The sequence below is a fragment of the Chiloscyllium plagiosum genome, unplaced genomic scaffold (assembly GCF_037043375.1).
Source record: "Chiloscyllium plagiosum isolate Xiang-an unplaced genomic scaffold, Cpla_swu_hap1 HiC_scaffold_25, whole genome shotgun sequence".
NCBI classification, from domain to species: Eukaryota; Metazoa; Chordata; class Chondrichthyes; order Orectolobiformes; family Hemiscylliidae; genus Chiloscyllium; species Chiloscyllium plagiosum.
The window spans coordinates 50,109,173-50,129,673 of record NW_028270163.1 but is presented as its reverse complement, the minus strand read 5'-3'; the positions used below and the strand labels follow the sequence as shown (position 1 = coordinate 50,129,673).

Genomic DNA, 20,501 nt, shown 5'->3' with positions numbered 1-20,501 from the left:
ATCTGACATTCGATTAGCTATCATTCAAATAACCAAACAAAATATATCCCACCCATGTCGTTTGGATAATCGAGGGTCCTCTGTATCATCTCCTAGAAATTGGTTGCACAGGTGTGATAGCTTTCTAGTACATGGTCATTTCCTCTTAAAATTCCAGGGATGGTAATTTGTTTGATGGTGAGCACAGCGGTGTCCAATCCATTCCAAAACCAGCATGGATAAGTTGAATTCCAGTCTTGGTTATTTGACCAAAAATGTTCAAGTGAGTTTTAAGTAGGAATCAGTGCGTCACAATAATGCCAGTTTTAACACATTAAGTACCAAGCTCTGAAAGCCTATTCTTCTGAAGTCCACACTTATACACTTCCCAGCACAACTCATTAGACAATTATCACAAGTGGGAACCTTGATTGAGTTTAATACTGTCAGGTACAGAGGCAAAAGAAGTACATCAAGTACAACCTTTTGGTGATGATCAGATAAAGCTGTTTATATCAGGAAGCAAGCATGAGAGATTCTAGTTTGTTTGGCACACTTTAAATCATTAGATTAATGGAAATAAAATAAAGAATCAAAACAAATCTCTTCTGGAATATATGGTAGATATGCTGAGTTTACACACATTGAAAAAATGGCTCTTCAGAGTCAAGGGTGTTTCATCTAATATATAGGTAGCTAGAAAGAAATTACAAATTTGTTTTCCGTTTCTATGATCATTTTATTCTTGGCAAAAAATAATATTTTTACTTGCAGTAAATACAGCATCACAACTGTCATTAGATTCAATGTCACCTTGTTGTTCTATTCCTTCATCTCAGCCATGTGAAAACTGGGAAATTGTAGTGAGATTATGTAAGATTGTATATAGGGTTCTGGTCAAATACATCTCAGCAAAACACTTACATTGGCTGTTGACACCAAGCAATTAAAATATATTATTTTGCAGAATAAGCTGCAGTGTATTCATCAGATACTACTCTAATTGGGCAAGAAACTGCATTGTTTCAAAGTCAGAAGTCACACAACACCAGGTTATAGTCCAACAGGTTTAATTGAAATCACAAGCTTTTGGAGCACTGCTCCTTTGTCAGGTGAAGGGTCGAAGGAGCAGTGCTCTGAAAGCTTATGATTTCAAATAATCCTGTTGAACTATAACCTGATGTTGTGTGATTTCTGACTTTGTTCACCCCAGTCAAAACTGACACCTCAACATTATGTTTCGAATGACTTGTTCATTACTGGTTGAATAAAAATCTAGCAACTTGCAGAGTTGAAGAGCTAGGCCATCAGTTCAGTTTCTCCATAAAGTACTGGATGATTTGTGTCACTCCCATGTTAGCCTTACTGGGGGTAAGAGACCCTTCTTGCTGTGAATTTTCTATTTCAAGATCAGTCATGAAATTGTGGAGTTAGGCCATGAATTCAAATTATTTCTGCTGTAACTACTTAGGTGTAATACTTAATGATGTAGAGGCTCTTGTTAATGATGTTTAACTGATGTTACAGAGCTCGATGAGATACTCAAAATTGGATGCCTATAAAGAACAGGAGGTACCTTTGGTATTGAATTGTTGATACAGGTGTCTTTTAATTTTTTTATCTGAAACCATGTTTCCAACATGTGCTTTGAGCATCAAATAGAAACTAATCATTATATCGGAGTTGGTCAAAAAACACTTTAGGCCTGTATTCATTAGAACTCAGAAGGATGAGCGTGATCTGCTTAAAGTATAAAATTCTAACAGGGCTGGGCAGTCTAAATGTAGGGAGGTTGTTTTCCGTGGCTGGGAAGTCCAGACCCAGGTGAGACAGTCTCAGGATATGAGGTCGACAATTTTGGATTGAGATAAGGAAAAACTTCTTAAATGGTAATAAATCTGTGGAATTTTCTACCACAGAAGGCCATAGAGGCCAAGTCATTGGATATACTCAGGGAAGAAATAGGTGGAACAGGCTCCAAGGACTGAATTGGTCTACTGCTGCTCCTAGTTTCTAAGTTTCTATGAAGACTGTTCAAAAGACATTGAAATCGAGAGCAGATAAAAAGGCCAAAGTTCAAAGTTTAGTTGGTAATGACAAACTTTAGTATTGTTAACCTATCGCTAGGAAATCATGAAAAGCAAGTTCACTATCCTTATCAAAGCAAAAGGAAACTTAATTATCCTTGAGGAGGATAGTTGAAGAAAAATGTACTTACAGTAGTGAAATAAATAATAAATGAAAATATTAGGGAAACTGGAGAATAAGATCAGAAATTGAAAATTCAAAAGTTGATTCTCCAGCCAAGATAATATGAGACAAAGAGTTAAACAGCATGATATTTAACCTTTCAAAAAACTCAGAGTGACTTACAAAGTCACCAAAGTCAAAGACTTATCACAAATTGATATTGGTAAACAGACCAGGAAAAAGATCTGTTGCTGTTTGAGATATTAATGCAGGGGATGTGTTACCTTCAAAACAACATGCTTACAGATTCAATCTAGATAAATTAGCTCTTGAGAGAAGAGATTAAATTCTTTATGGATAATGACACTATTGAACAGTCATAGTAGCTGGATTTCACTATCATGCCACTGGAACTGATCGGGCAGTAATTGTAAAGACAATGCAGTAACAAAAGCAGACTCAAAATATTCCAAGTTTGCAGAACTGCATTACAAGAGTTTGACGTGCACGATTCATCACCAAAACTGACTTGCTAAGAAGATATTGGCAAGTTCCATTGACTGATCGAGCCACAGGTGTATTAGAGCCCTAAACCTATCATTAGAGTTAGGATGACTAACCACCATGTTAACTAAAATAAAAGAAACATATGACCAGGTTTCATTCTGTGACCTGATTTGTTCAGCAGTATCATCAGGTAGGATCATAGCAGAAAGAACAGATAAACATAAAAAAACTTTATTTTGTATGTAAACCTTTTGCTGAAACTAAAAATGCTAACAGGTAGAAGAACAATTGGGTTAAATCAAGAAGAAACTTTACATTATATGGAGGGGGCTGTAGAATTTCTGAAATGCTAAATAGAGCAAATAAAATACATAGGATTATGTTACTCACCCATTCTGACTTCAGAGCCAAAGTGGACAAGGGCTGCAGGAAACAAGTTTGCCTGAAGCAAAAAGAACAAAGAAGAGTGATGAACCTCTACAGATGGCTGTCATTATGTTCTCACTGAAGTTAGCTAAAACCCAACAACTCAATGCATCTGCCATGAAGCAGCAAAATCAAATACTGAACAGACTTTCCCTTTCATGACCAAAACCTGCCAGTCACACGACTAGATCACAGCAAACACAGTAAACAGATGCGGTGCTTCCTTTGTTTGTCCATGGAAAGTGGGTGTCACTGACCAGCATTCATTGCCCATCTGTAATTTCCCAAGAGAAGGTTAACCTACCTTGAGTTGCCTTCTTGTGCTGTTGTAGTTCTTGGGGTGTAAGGACACTTAGAGCTGATTTAAAGGAGGGAAGTCCAAGATTTGTACATGACAGTAAAGCAACAGCAGTATAGTTCCAACTGTGGATGCTGTGCTCCAATGCACCTGCTGTCTTTTCCTTACAGGAGGGCGAGTTTGTGGGTTTGGAAGGAGTCTGAGTGAGTTGCTACAAAGCAATCTGTAGATGGTACACACTGCTACCATTGTTTGTCAGTGGTGAGGAGAGCTGATGAGGTGTCAAACAAGCACTCACCACTTCATCTAAACAAAGCCAAAACCAAACACAGAAACAAATATGTAGTGCAAAGGGAAAATCATTCAAATTTCACCTAAATCAGGAAAACCCAAAGAAACTTGCATCGAAATGGCACCTCATCAGAACATTCTAAATTTTACAACTAACAAAACATGCATCACATTGGCATATTTGGGAAGCAAATTTGTACACAAGATCTGTCAAACAACAAATGAATAACTGTTATATTTATAATACTATTCGCCCAAGACATAGTGACAATAAATGCTGCTCTTACTCAAATGCTGTCAGTAGATGATACACATCTACCTTAACAGGCAAGGCAGTGCTTTGGCTTGACATGATATCTGAAAGATGATTTCTCAAACAAGGCAATATTCCCTCAACACTACCAATCCAGATTATGTGCCCAAAACACTGAAGTGGTCACAAGTACAATTCCAGCATAAAGACCAATGTTCTCTCAACACGGTACAAGTGTAAAAGTGTAGAACCAAATCATTGGTCAACATCGTTATTCATTTCACAATCATTGTGTCAATCCGCCGTTAGAAAGCAGCTGCACAATGTGTTTATTGAAGTCGTTGATATTCTATGTTTCCTGTAAAATAACCTGGAGGTATTTCAGTATGAAAAGCCAGTATATAAATGTGAGTATTGCTCAGGCTTTTTCAAATAAATGTTACCTACTCAACTAACCTGATTATTTTAGATTTACAACCTCTACCTATATTACTTTAAAGATGATATAACCAGGTGAGACTGAACAGACATGACCAAATATTGTGTTGGTTGCTCACATCTGGCCCATGTACCCTACACATTGCATCCAGGCATATGGATTTACTATAATGTTTTGCATTTATCTATTAAATGTAAAATAAAGAATCACTAGAATGCCTATTTGCTGGTTCCTCTTCATGTTACTCAGTTCAAAATGTAATTATTTGCTTGGAACATAGGAAAAAGTAAGGAATAATACACAGCTATTAATATGTCATTAATATCTCAGACTGTGCAGTGCAACATCAGTAATTAAAACACAAATCTAGAGGGACCTTGGAAAAGCTGTTCATTATAACCAGGTACTGAACACTGAGATTGTTCTACTGCTTTTCAAATCCAGAAACTAAATCCTGTTGCTATAGTCATCAGGAAAAAAAACAATCCCATGGCTTCAACTTTGTTACAGGTTATGTCAAACTCACGACATTCTTACAGGCAACATTCCACAGAATTCTCACTACTGAATCACAAATTATTCATTCGTGTCAGCACAGTGTACATTAACTTCCTCCTTAAATATAACAAATTATTTAACTTCCTCTTGCCTTGCATGTTTAGATTATTATATGTTGGTTATTTTCACTACCAGAAGCTTTGGAATCTGAATCATAAGAACACAAGAATTAATGATTGGGGCCAGGGTTGCTCCGGGAGGAGGGAGTGGGGTGGTGATTGGCATTAGGAGAAGGAGAGGCTTTGCTTATTTGCACGTTTCTTCAATGAGTCAAATGCCACAATTAATTATAAATTAAATCATATCCTGCTATTACATTTTTAATAAACGTTTATCTTACAGAGTCTGATTTTGGATCTGGCAACTGCCCAAATCCTTCTCTAGTGCTAGTTAATATACAGCAATAAAACTTAATAAGAAATTATAGTTATTTAGCAATATTTTATTATAAAGTACATTACATTAAATATCCCAACATAAATGCTGCAAATCAACAGGTAGCAATCAGAATCTTGATTGCTAACCGTCTCATCAAAGAGTATTTCCTGTCAATCCGTTCCCACGCATTTGTTTTCTGCCCATTTGGCACAATAAGCAGTACAGCATGAAACACTAAAAACAGCATAATTCTGGCACACCAGCTACTGTCCCAATCAATAACATAGCATTGTTTAGAGTCAGATGACAGAAGCAACTTGGCATTGCTTCTGTCACTCTAAATTTTAAGAATCACAATGACATGAACTTTATCCAAAAAACATGCTACAGTTTGTATGTTAATTCCTCCTTAAAATTTTTTTTTGAGAAATGTGGTTTCAAAATAAAACAAAGTTCACTTTACATCTTCTCAACCTATCCCAATGACACTGACCAATCATTTTTATACACAACCAAAACATAAATCTATATTTTAAAACAACTGTGTGCTTGATAAAAATTTAAACCAGGTCCTAGTAAAATTATGATCCTTATACTGACCAAGAGCTTTAACAAAGATTTGAACTCCCAGTGATTAACTTGAAGGATCATAGAAGATATCATATTTTAAGATTTTTATTGTAATAACTAAAATTGACAAACATTACATAGTTGACAACAAAATACACTAAAACCAGACAAAAGATATCCCCCATCTCATCTTTCTAACTCAACCTAAAATCACTTGGTGCATTCAGACATCACACCATACTTGCCGCAGCATGTAGTTTTAAAAAGATGTATGCAGCTTTTAATAGGTTCACCTCTCGCCAATTTACTAGGCCATAACACCTGTTGTCCAGTGAAGGTTATTTCCCTCAGTCTTCGAGCAGCAAGATCCACTCCAATAACACTCCTGACCATGCCATGGTGAATCTTCAGTATTCTTAAATCTGTGTTCCATTGTCTTGACCAGAGAGTAAGCCTCTCCATCCAACATTCTATCTGGTTCCTAACAGAGAACAGTCTTTGTCCCCTCTATTGCTTTTAGCAGCTGCTGTTTTTTTGTTCCTCCCTTTGGGGCTTTTACTTTTGAGTTGGTCTGGCTCCATACACTGAAGTCACCTGTTCATTTCTTTATGTCCAGGTGTGGTACTGGCATTTGTGTTACAACAGGATTTGATGTGAGCCCCATGGAAACCAGACAGGATAGACTTATTATCAGACAGAATTTGTATGAAATCATATGATCACCTCTATTGGTCCATTTTACCTTGAATTAAGAGAGATAGTATAAAACAAAACCATGTTATAAAACCTCAGTTCAAAACATATATTCTTTACGTCTTGACAAAGCTAGAGTAAGGACAATAGTATTGTTATGATCCAGGTATAAGAATATGAGACAAGCTGGTAATGGGTGCAATCTGATTCTACTAACCATAATTCTTTAAAGATTATAGTATGTAGGAGAACCAAGAGTAAGAAAACCAAGTGGCAAGAGGCCAAAATTAAATTGAAACACCAAAAGAATTTTTACCAAAAAACTTGAGCAAAACAAACATTGGTAATAACGACCAAACAGATAGACTGAACAAGACAGTCAATGATTCAAAACCATATACACTAATATATGCAATTTAGACTCTAACATGCAGAACTAACATGAGGGAAACATGAGTAGACAAAAGAACTGCAGTTGCTGGAATCCAAAATAAACAGGCAAGAGGCTGGAAAAACACAGCAAGCCAGGCCGCATCAGGAGGTGGAGAAGTCGACATTTCAAATGTAACCCTTCTTGAGGATATGAGTAAGCAGACAGAGTACCCCACAGACAGCATTTTATTTGCATTTAATGACAACAAGTCATCAAATCTCATGTAAGCCTCATATCCTTCAGAATGGATTATGTTTCTTCAATTTTGAAGATATCGCTTTGGAACGTCCTCAAAGCCTCATTGACTTGGACTGACTCGCTGATTATAGGCAAAGTTCCCCAAGATTCCTTAGATTGCTCATGTCAAATTACCTGCACAGTTTCAGCTTTTGTTAAAAGCTAGCTTCACAGAGCTGCTACTGTATGTCACAACTGCATGAAAGAAATATTATTTCTATACTTCCTTCATGCAAATATCAGCTGCACAGAACTATCAGAGTCACCATTCCCTCGGAGTTCACCTGCATCTTAACTGCCTGGAATATGCTAATAGCAGCACTTATGCTACCTCGAGCCACCTCTTCTCTTTCAGCACTCTCTTGCCTCCAAAACGCAACTAATCTTCCCACAAACAAGCAAATACGTTGAAATCAGAGAACCTTAAGTTTCATGACAACGTAGACTGCTCTGAGCTATCCTTAATCTGACTATTAATGTAAGTATCCCTCATTTACAAGCTCTTCTTTGATCTGATGAAATAAACAAGTATTACAGTCTTCCAGAGTTCACTGAGTACTTTTAACTAACTTTAACTCTTAAAGGAATCTCTCTGGACTGTCATTACGGCAAGCAATGTAGACATCACGTCTCCAGTTTGCCTGCTGTTTCTGATCTTAACTTTTTAGCTGTTAACTTCTTCAAGCACCATGATCCAATGCAAGTGCAATAGATTTCCATGTACTGTACTTCAAACACATTTATGCTATTTTCTGTCAAACTTCAATTCATATAATTAAAAATTTTAGATAAAAACACATGAACCATGAACAAGATATTCACAACAGTACAAAGTAATTTTCTATTTTTCAGGTAAAGACATGAAAAATAATTGTTCACATATAAGATCCATTATCACCACAGTTCCAAGAAAGCCACAGATGTGATTTTAACTTACACCGTAACTAGAGTGGAAAACTGGGAGACAAGCCCAAGAGAAGTAAGTGCCCTTGCAGAGTCCTGAATAAATTATAATAACTACCATCGTAATGGTACATGAACAAGATTACATCCATTTCCAATCACATGATCCTTGAATTTGTCGGTGTGCATAATATACACAGTTGGTATTATTTCAGTTGTGCTGTAATTTCTTGGTGGGTTCAGTGTCAGATATTTTAGTGGCCTCTATGTGGACAATCATTACAGAGTATTAAAGCTAACTCCACTGTCACTCAAATATCCTATATGGTCTAACTAACATCTCTTAGTCCTGTTATAATGAAAATTTAACCAACAAGCCAAGGTTAATAGAATATTAGCATTAATGTATTACACTAAACCCTTAGCTGCATATAGTACCTAAAAAGTGGCATCACCACTGGCAACTTCAAGAAATATGTGACAATGTTTACACAGTCTCTTGTAGAGTACCTCAGACCACAGGTACTTTCTGCATCAGTTCCCTTAGCCACCAGAGTAGAATTATTTACAATTGTGCTATAAAATCAATTGACTAGCTTAAACATCTATTATTCTCACCCAGTATACAATGCCAACTTTGAGAAGTGGATGCTCTCAATACTTCTAAATTCAGATAGTTCAGAATTCACAGTTCTCTCTGAAGGTGGGGAGAATGTCTTCACTGTGATGGATAAATACTGCTGCAGGTCTTCAAGAAGAATAATGGGCAACATAATGCATTAAATTGCAAATTATCAACTACCAGATGTCACCTCTACAGTTCTAGAAGCTCTGGATCCTTCCATAAATTAGCACAAGAAACAAAGCAGAAAGAGGGCTATATCATGATAAACCCTTTCACCAGTCACTACTTGAAAGTATCATGTATTAGGTCACTTTTTGTTGCTTAGCAAACAATGCGGTAATTTGTCTTACAAGACAGGTTTGGAAATTAAAATCATATTTGCACATATGAGTTTATAATTATCCAGCTATGGAAAACTGTTTAGTCTATTGTTTTTGTTTAAGATGGGGGCTATATTTGTGTGATAGGAAAATACCAAAAACAGAGCAGAATAATTCCAGTGATGTGGCTCACAAATGTTTCAAGTATTGCTATGGCTGGAAGAAGTGCATTGTACAGCACACTGAGTAGGCCATTACTCCATCTCAGGTCATGCCAATTAGTTTTACAATTGCATATCCAAATAAGAGATTGAGATACTTTCTGAAGAACAACCATGTATCTACCAGATCCATGTCTAAGACCAAACAACTTATGTTTTAAGTCATAAACTTTTGTTTTTCCACGCAGAAAGTATGAAAACTCTTAACTGCTGTGCTTAAACGACAAGTGTTGCTTTATCTTCAAATCCTGTACAAAAAAAAAAGGCATCACAGAAAATTTCTGAATACAGGTGTATTAAAAACTTTTAATGTTGACTGTTTAGACTGTAATCTTCATTTTCTTTTGTGATACTTGAAGAGGCAAAAGAGTGACAAATGAAAGGAGGATTTTACTTTGTGTGATGTTGCACTAAATGCCACAGCAACTCCCAGAGTTGCGGAGGTGCACTAACGTACTTTGAACTGTTTTATGTGTGACTGGTTAATGTTTTTGTTAAAACTCTTGAACTTGCTATTTTTCAAATAGTACAAATGACTTGAAAACAATATAATAATTAGACAGAATGTTAATTTAATATCTTTTCTAAAAGACAGTACCTTGAACAATCAACAGTGTGGCATCTTAGATAAGCAAGTTCAAATTCCCAACAGAGGAGTCTGAAACACTGTTCAAGAGCAGGTAAGAAATGCCCTACCAACTGTGCAAAATCAAATTGCACTGGAAAATTGATCCTAATGAGCAACTGATGAACATAACATGTATATATCACATGAAACAGTAGTGAAGTCATGCTTCCCATGGTGTCAAACCTTGCCAAGAAAATGTCAGAAAAATAACCCACAACTCAAATACAATTCAGAGTTTAGCAACAGCATCCTCCAAGGGCTTTAGAGGTTAATACGAATCAACTACAAATTGAGAATAATTTCATACAATAAACATGTCATTTGAGGAACACAGCACTCAATGTCAACTCAATTATATTCCTTATTAATAAGGATATCCGTTCAATTGACATCATGATTTTTTAAAGGTACAGAATAATGTCAACATATTTGCAAAAGCCTGTCCAAAAGAGCAACTTCTTGTGTTTATATGAGCTTATGAACCAAAACAAAGTTTTAGACATTCATCTCGTCATCAACACGCAAACACATTGTGCATTTACCAAAATCTAAAAAAACCTCACTCTTCAAAGACATCTGGAAATACGGGAGACAAATTCAGCAGACGTAGCAGTGCACAAAGCCAGATTTTCACTGCACAAGATAATTGTTATCTCACTCAGTGAATTGGAATGATATTACTTGGTTTAAATTGAAGGAACAACTGTTATGGATAATTGTATAGAAAATACATCAAAATACACAGAAACTAACAGCAATCTTCAAAGCCAACAAAAATATCAAAATTATAAATTTTATACAATCGTTAACATTCACTTCATCAACCTTATGCCATTGCCAAAGGATCGGGAGACATTTGGAAAAGTAGAAACAGCACAAATATAATTGTAGTCACAAAGGAATTCCTGATGAAGAACTTATGCTCGAAACATCAACTCTTCTGTTCCTCGGATGCTGCCTGACTGGCTGTGCTTTTCCAGTGCCATACTTTTGGACTCTGATCTCCAGCATCTGCAGTCCTCACTTTCTCCACAAATATAACTGCACTTCGATATATTAAGAAAGTATGACAGAGTTAAAACCAACACCAAATAACAGAAGGTGGTATTTAGGACAGGTGAACGTTCCAAATGTGCCACATTGTAACTTCTAATTTGCTTTTCCAAACAGTTGTTCCTTGCTCAACAGCTGTGTTTCTACCCAACGATGCTCTTTACAAATTTCAAATACTTAACATTTTACTATCACAAACTGTGAAACTTCTATTCCTGGAAATAGCATACAGTTGAAAATAAAGGAAATCACACTGCCAAGGAATCTAATTTTACTTCAAACCGATAATGCTCGTGGTTCTAAAACAGTTAAGTTTGCATATGTCGCTTACCTTGATTGACGGTTATAATTCATTTAATCAAACCAATTTTCAAATATCTAGTAAATCCTTCACTGCTGAATGAAAGATCTCTTGAAAAGGTAATGCTATGAATGTGGCAAAGGGTTTCTTCCTTTCTTCTGCATTTGATGCTTATAGATTTAGGCTGTTTGTAATTAAAACCAGTTGCATGAGCTATCTTTACTCATACCATGGCTCAAAGATCAAACAAAGCAGCAGTTGCTAGACACCAGGTTTTAAGAAAAAGCATTAAATGGTAAAGAATATTTCTAGCATGAATAAGATCCATTGATTTCATTTTAAATTAGCACAAATATAATGACACCTATATATTCCATATCACTTATTTTATTCAGCATTATACCTTTGTTGTAAATAACCGCAGGGCCAAGTCATTCACACCTAAAGTATTTGCTTTTCATTGACTTGGTGAGCAGCAGACATCTTTCGCATATTACAAACCATGCATGTGTTTTCCATTAAACAACATCTGCAAAGAAATGTTTTTGTAAAATTTGTAAACTTAAGCAGAGAACCCAGTGCAATTGTCTCACTCAATATTATTTTTTAAAAAAACTCAGTATTAAAAAAAAGTCAGAACCCTCGATGGTTTATTTACCAGCCAGGTAAGCCAGTAAAACAAACAGAAAACTCAAACCAACATTTAAAAAAAAATGTAATTATTCATTCTATCCACTTTTTCTCAACTTCTATGCCATTCCAATAAAAGTTCTGGGCAGCACGGTAGCTCAGTGGTTAGCACTGCTGCCTCACAGCGCCAGGGTCCCAGGTTCAATTCCAGCCTCGGGCGACTCTCTGTGTGGAGTTTGCATATTCTCCCTGTGTCTGCGTGGGTTTCCTCAGGGTACTCTGGTTTCCTCCCACAGTCCAAAGATGTGCAGGTCAGGTGATGTGTAGGTTAGGTGCATTAGTAAGGAGTAAATATAGGGTAGAGGAATGGGTCTGGGTGGGTTACTCTTCAGAGGGTTGGTGTGGACTTATTGGGCCAAAAGGGTCTGTTTCCACACTATAGGGACTCTAAGAACTTGGTATTGTAAAGTAACCCTATACACATAAGTAGTGGCATCATCTTCATTGCTTGTTTTATTTGGGACAAGTCTCAACCTTCAATTGATCTTAGTTTATTAACAAATCTGAGAAACTGGTCTAAGATTTTGCTTGAGCAAATAAGGAGGACAGCTCCCAACGACAGAAGAATCAGTAATGAAAGAACATGGATTAAAGAATTTGCATTTATATAGTGCTTTTCACAATCTCCATGCGTTCCAAAAGGTCTTAAAGGCAATTAACTGCTTTTTAAACTGTTAATCTGACTGTGCTATTGCACTGACCCATAAAACAGCAATGAAATAAATGATCACAGCATCTGTTTTAATGATAATGACCAAGAGATAAATGTTGACTCTGACAGTGGAAACCTTTGACAAGATAGCTGGGGACTTTGACTTTGCAAAAGACAGCACTTCCACATTTTCATGACTGGACTGAAATGTCAGTATGGTATATATACACAACTTTCTGAAATGGGCATTGAAACCAAGATCTTCTAACTCAGAAATGCAAATACTACCACTTAGCCATGATTGACACCTAAATTAAGCAGCAGACACAAACATGGACCACAGGCAATTTTTCTTTAAGCTTCATAGAGTCATAGATGTACAGCACAGAAACAGATCCTTCGGTCGAGGTCGTCCATTCTGACCAGCTATCCTAACCTAATCTAGTCCCATTTGCCATCAATTGGCCCAATATCCCTCTAAATTCTTCCTATTCATATACCCATCCAGATGCCTTTTAAATGCTGTAATTGTACCAGCTTCCACTACTTCCTCCAGCAGCTCATTCCATACATTTTAAATTAACCACAGAGCACCTAGTACTTTTTTAAAACTATGAAAAACATCACAATAGCTTTAAACTCCACAGAAAAATAAACTTGTTTATACAGTTAACTGGCATCTGTTCAGCTTGCATTGGTTCAGATTTAGTATCCAAATTAGTTGCCTCCCTTGTTTACTAGAAATTTAAACTTAAATCTGAATTTAAGATGAACTGTAAGGCCTTCTAAAGGTCAGTCAGATCTCATGTGGACCACACTGAATGACTGACAATTGAAACCATGAAACTCTGGATTTCTTAAAACAGACTACATGCTTCTGGGGGCTACAACTATTACCAGTTGTACCAGTTTTGAGGCTACCAGTTCAAAACGTCGGAAAACAGAATTGGACTGTCCTGCTAATTTTTTTTATTGCGGAGTTTTTAAATTAGGAACAGCCATTAATATCACTGAGGAAATTAACATAAAGATAGCAATCAACTAGACATCCAAATGCTAAATGAGATTTGTTGGTAGATATAATTTATAATATCCAAAACGCTGGATTTGGTAGAACATGCACCTGAATCTAAAAGGTCTAAACCACCAGTAAGAAAAACTCAACATATACAACAATTTCTTGGAACCAATCTAAGCAACTTCAGGAATTTATCTATACCTTGCTCTTCTTAAAAGAAAAGACAAGACACTTAAAGTGAGACATCAGGTGAAGTTACAATTCAGCTGTGGGAGAATGTGTGGTACAAGTAATATAGCCACAAGTTTTCTCGACACAAAGGATTTTACATGGAAGTAAAATCACAAGGCCTTCATTTAAGTACAATGAAAATAAATCCTGAAATTACCAGTCCCTTGTTGTAACATTTACTTATATTTATTCCAGAAGTTCCCTTCTAAATACTGGAGTAGCTCAAGCTTGGGCCAGATTACAATCCTTTTCCAATCTCTATGATGGGTTTTGACTGTGTTCTTTTGCTTTCTGAAATGGAGATTGTAAATAGATCCATTTAAAGATGCTTTCCAAAGGTGAGAACCTTTTTTTTAAATCAATGCTCAATTATGTGGTCAACTGAAAATCTCCAATATTTTGGTGAAAGTTCTACAGAACTAACAATGGGATTTGAAGTCTGTAAGTGTGCAAACCTTCAGCATGACAGTGAGTTTGTTGGTGGCGCATGGAAAGGCATCACAGAAGATGGGATCAGCAAAGAGACACCCACTGACAGGAATTCCATCATTCAAAATCGACAGAGGGACTTAGTTAAAGGCAGTGTTCAATTACCAGCATACTTTTGAAAAGGGTTCACAAACAGGCAGCACACACCTACTTGCACGTGTGAATGACCTTATATCTGTTTCAGGTCCAGCATACAGACATGTCTAAAATGAGTCTTTATTAATGCTGTAGACACTGGCAAGTTGCTCAACAGAGACATTAATCTTACTTAATTTCCAGAGATAAGTAGATGTATTGAAGCATGGAGAATGGGTTTGTAGATGAGAATTGATTCCAGTAATGGTACTCAGAGGCCTCTATCAAGAGCATTTTCAAATGCAGTAAGAATATCAATTTTCTGCCAGCAGATCAAATAAAATGGCACACATTGATGTTGCCAACTGCATGTTTCTAACTTTCAATATGCAGCACGATTTACTTTGGCAACATTTTATAGCCTCGACGTGGTGTCACAGCAGCTTTCTGGATTTCTCAGAGGGAGAAGAATGAAGGAAAAGGAAAGACCAGCTGCTGGGTCTTGATCAGCTTTTTGTGCTTTGAATCTATTTTCTCTGATATGCGTGTTGGCTCACTGCTCCTGGCTGCTGTTACTTTTTCTCGAGACAGAGCAGATTAAGGCAAAAGGTTTGTTGCTAGAAAGCACTTTCTTCTGAAACAGCAAATGTCAACACAAATCCAAACACAAAGTTTAGATGATGACCTTCACTGAAGAGATAACCATTGTAAACATATAACAATCACACAAACAACAATGAAATGACAATAAGACCATAAGACCTAGGAAGAGAAGTAACCCATTCTGTCCAAAGTCTGCTCCACCAATCAATGAAAGGATGATTGACCTGATAACCATCAACTCCACACTTCTGCTATAACCCAAGATTCCTATACTGATTAAAAATCTGTCTACGTCAGCCTCTAATATATTTAATGACCCAGCCTCTACAGCCCTCTGCCGTGCAGAATTTCACAGATTCAGTACCCTCAGAGAAGAAGTTCCTCCTCAACTCAATCTTAAACCTTTATTCTGAGATTGTGCCCTCTGGGACACAGGAGGGAAGGCAAACAAGGCAAGCAGCCTTTCTGCATCTACCCTAACAAGTCCCCTAAAGAACTTGCACAGTTCAATAAGATCTTTTCTCATTCTTCTCAAGTGCAATGTATACAGGCCAATCTCTTCTCATAAGAAAGTCCCTCCATACAAAGGATTAGCCTAGTGAACCTTCTCTGCACTGCCTTCAATACTAGTATATCTTTCCTTAGATAAGGGTCTGAAAGCTACACACAGTATTCCAGTTGCAGTTTGAATAATGTCTGTCATAGTTTAGCAAGACCTCCCCTATTTTGCACTGACTTGCTTTGAAATTAAGGCTATATATGCCATTTGCCTTCCTTATTACTTGAAGTTGTATGCTGGCATTTTTTGTCATACTTCATTTAAACAATATTTGGTTCTTCTATTTTTCCAGCTAAAGTGCATAACATCATATTATATTCTATTCATCAAAATTCTCCCCAATCGCATAATCTGGATCCCTCAGTAGATTCTTTAAGCCATGCCCACCATGTCTTCCCACTTGTGACATCCACAAACTCTGTTACAGTACATTCAGTTTCCTTATCGAAGTCATTAATATATATTGTAAATAATTGTGACCCTCAATACCAAGCCCTGCAGTAATTCACTAATTACAGGTTGCCATTCTGAAATGCCACTCAACCTTATCCCAATTCTGTCTTCTGTTAGTTAACCAATCCTCTACCCATTCTAATACACTATCACCAACTCTATAGTTTGTTATCTTATGAAGTAGCCTAACGTGTGCTACCTTGACATATGCCTTTTGAAAATCCAAACAAGTTACATCCATGGCTTCCCCTTTATCTGACTTAATTGTTACCTATGCAACGAATTCTAATAAATTTATGATGTCATGCTGACTCTGCTTGATCATATTATGTATTTCTAAACTCTGTTATTACAACGTTTATAACAGAGTCTAACAATTTCTTAATAACAAAGTGACAATCATCTGTTTCTGACTGAGGAAACAATGTTGGAAATGACAGAGAGGGAGTTTGCAGTTTTAAATTTGCCATAATGGCTTTAACATTTTAAATTACTGGAATAAGCAAATAAGGCCTCAGGTAAACATCATGCTCAAAGGATGGCACGTATAACAAAGCAGGATTCTAACGTGAATTGGCTTTAACGCAATTGAAGAATTTAGATTTTCTTATAACGCAAGATCACACAAGAACGGAACTATGGCGTTATATCAGAACTGACTGCAAAGCAATGGGAAATGGAGGAAGCAAATAAATACAATTCAAGGTAGTAATGAGTACCTTTTACAAGAATAAAATCAAGCAAAACTATAGTCAGACTTCTTGAAAGACAAAGGGAAAGCTTTAAAATGAGTCATCACAGAAATCCTAGATATTCTCATTTCAAGTAAATACTGTGCAATAGTCAAGGGGATCTCTCATTAAATCCTATAAGATGCTATTGTGTTAGATTTCTTGTAGTATGGTCACTCGGTATGACAATCAAACAAACAAGGATTATATTAAGCCACAGTCCAAAAACACCAGTCAGGGACCAAATGTTTTTCCAACCCAAATGTTGATCCTTCTCAAGCAGAGTAGGCCCACTCCTCAACAAAGCAACTATACAGAACTTTTCTTCTATTTAGCCGATGGACACATTGCATGAATTGATGTGCAGAATGAAGAGACCATGTGATAAGGCCAGGCCAACCTTTCTAGTTCTCAGGTAGAAGTTGTTTAACCTTATGTGGTCAATATACTATCTGCCCCCTGTCGATCTTCAAATTGTATCCCAGTCTCACCAACTTAAACCAAAGAAAATGACATTAATAACAACCACCTAAAGAGTCAGGATTGCTAATGTTTATTTCACTTGAATACATTTTCTCTTGCACTTTTTGATGCTATAATGAGCCTTTCAGCAATTTTAAATAAGCAGCCTGGTTTTTTAAAAAAAGGTTATTCTGTATAAAACACAGTTCTTAAATAATTAAACTAATAGTAAAACTAAAAGAATCCTCCTGAATGAAATTAAAATTTAACACACTAGAAATACTCAGTAGATCTGTCAACATCTGTGACAAGACAGAGTTAACATTTTAGGACTGACTTTTTTTGTTCATTCATGGGAATAGAATCCTTTGCATAACAAGTATATGATCGCCTTTTTGAAACTTTAAACCTAAACAGCATCACGAAAGGGTTCAAATCCCCACTCTTCAGTGTATCCAAACTTGCCTCAAGATCCAGCTAAGCTTTCAGTAAATCACCAAGCAAGCAAACAACAAACTTTGTTCAGTAATTACTTTTGACCAGATTACCTTATACTGTATCTGCATAGCATCCCATGTTAAAGTAGTAGTTTCACAACAGGACTTAATTAAAATGTAAAGTATGATATACATTAGATGAACATACAAATAATTTTAACAATTGTACATTTATGAGAACTCAACTCAAAATATTAAAAATGTCACCACTCTAAGTAATTAATCCAAGTCTTTGTAGAATTTTTCAAATTAACATTGTTATTTCTCAATATTTCACAATCATTAACCAATTTAAATAATTGCTTTGAAATCTCAATTTATCCCCAGTAAAATTTACTGGGGTTCAAAGATTTTGAATAATTATTCACTCATTTCAGTCAAAAAAAATACAAAGAACTTACGTACAAAGTATTGCGCATTATACTCTACCCTCTCAAGATGACTGTAAATTGTAGCAGCAGAAGTAGGCTATTTGGCTGATCGAGTCTGGTCCACCAATTCAATGGCTGCTCTGATAATCCTCAACTCCACTTCCTTGCCTTTCCTGGGGGAGGTGGTAGTAGAGCTGTCATGTCACTGGACTAGCAGTCCAGAGCCCTAAGTTCATATTGTGGTGAACATGGGTTTGAATCCCAATATAATGGATGGTGAAATTTGAACTTTATTACCCAGAAAGAGAGATCATAGTTTTAGGATAAAGGGTAACAAAATTAAAACAGAGAGGAGAAATGACTTATGACAAAGGGTTGTGAATCTGTGAATTCAGTGAATGCTGGCATATTGAGTAAGTTTAAGGAGCAGAGAGGCAGATATTTAATTAGTAATGGATTGAAGGGTTATGGGGAGCAGGCAGGCAAGTGATTTTGAGGTGGAGATGATCAGCCACGATTGTATCAAATGGGGGAGCAAGCTCGAGGGGCTGAATTGCGTACTTCCGCTCCTAGTTCTTATGTTCCTGTAGTCCTCGATTCCCTCACTGATTAAAAATGAATCTATCTCAACCTGGAATACATTTAACGACCCAGCCTCTGCAAGCCTATGCAGTAAAGAATTCTACAGATTGACTACTCCGAGAAGAAATTCCTCCTCACCTTTGATTTAAATAGGCAACCACTTACTCTGCAATCATGCTTTTTGGTCCTAAAGTCTCCTTTAAGGGGAAACAATCTTTATGCACTGTCAAGCCCTCTTAGATTTTTTTATGTTTTAACAGAAAACTTTGCACCAATGTGATCAGAAGTTGCTTGGTACAAGTCATTATTGTTCTGCTCAGTACGTGTAAAGAATATTGAAGAGATTGCTCAACCAAACCCGGACAAAGAAACACAAACGGAGCAAGACTGATTCTTCTAGAATTTGCTGAAATTAATGCTTTAATAATTAATTCAGCATTTGAACATTTTGAAAGATTCCTGGTGATAGGCTTTCCTTGTGGGAATCTCTATTCACCAGTACTAGAACATGCTATGGTGGCTTTAGAGAGCAGCAGCTTGATTTCTGCTTCCCTGGATTCATGGATGATCTTCTCCCCTATAGCACTAATCTCAAGACAATTTTTGCTCTGATTTTTATGGTGATTAGCAGTATGCTTATTATTGTTTAATTGAGAAAGAACCCATGAATAACACAATTGATTAAGAAGATTTAAAAATATTCAACTGGACTTGGATGAAAGTGAAACACGGGTAAAAGTGCCTTTTTAACTTAAATTATATAATTATTAAAACATGTCTGGATATTTCACTATACTTGGAGTAATGTACAACTTTTACAAACTACATTAAATATTTTCAAATACTTAAGAGGCAGAACTATTTTAACTGCTTTATGATCAGTGCACAAAAGGTTCAAGATTAGTTTATTTGCCTTTATATGCAAACTACTCAGCCTATTCGCAAATTATTCTGCTGCGCAGCCTCAAATTCCAGAAAATTCTCTCAATGCACAACTGCAGGTGGACTTTGTTTGGCTAATAGATGATCAAAAGAAAGTGTGTGACAACTATTTCTGTAAAGCTGCCAGAGTTTTGTTCCGAGCTGACCAGCTTGCCTGGCCTACAGCCACAGTAATAATGTGCCTTCCTGCTTATACTTCCGTTTCCCCAATGTGCCCACTAAGCTGTGAACTCTGGCAGGAATTCATATCATTACTTATCAAGGTAACACAGAAAACCAATACAAACCAGTACTGAATTAGCTCTTGCTGGAGAGGCCTCACTCAACCAGCTGATACATGTAGCACACTTCAATTTATAGTTCTGAGGAATTAAAACTGAAGTATTTCTTCCACAGAGACGTGTGTTCCAAAAATCAACTCCAAGAAGAATCATCATTTTGCACAGCAACATTTTTTAACATCCTTAAAACTCATTAAATGCTACGAAAATTATTTAAAACTTATCATTTTGATTAACTAATTAAAATTTTATTTCAGTGGTAATCGACATATTAAAGATTTAAATTAGACTGTAATGATGGGATTCAAACTCTTGAAAGAATACCGAGGTTTTCTTTGGATTTAGGACTGTGCAACTCCCAGATCTGGCTACGAGCATGAGATCCATGCTCAAGCCGCTCAAAGATATGTCATCTGGTATAATTTATTTAAATAAAACATTCTTAAAAATCCATTTCACTGGAACATCCTTTGTTTCTTTTTAAGTAAAGAAACACCTTTTCAATTCGATGTGACAACCTTCGAACCAGAAGCAGGATGCAAGAAAAATAAAGTACTTTCTT

At 36.4% G+C, this 20,501-nt stretch overlaps 1 protein-coding gene across 2 annotated transcripts in view; it reads right to left on the bottom strand.

Moving 5' to 3' along the window:
* The window catches only part of aspscr1 (ASPSCR1 tether for SLC2A4, UBX domain containing), a 225,808-nt gene that overhangs the window by 15,216 nt on the left and 190,091 nt on the right, over positions 1–20,501 (bottom strand). For both annotated transcript variants that reach the window (XM_043714988.2, XM_043714990.2), the window contains exon 14: positions 3,067–3,118. In XM_043714988.2, coding sequence (XP_043570923.2) covers positions 3,067–3,118 — 52 coding nt within the window. The remainder of the gene's footprint in view (positions 1–3,066; positions 3,119–20,501) is intronic.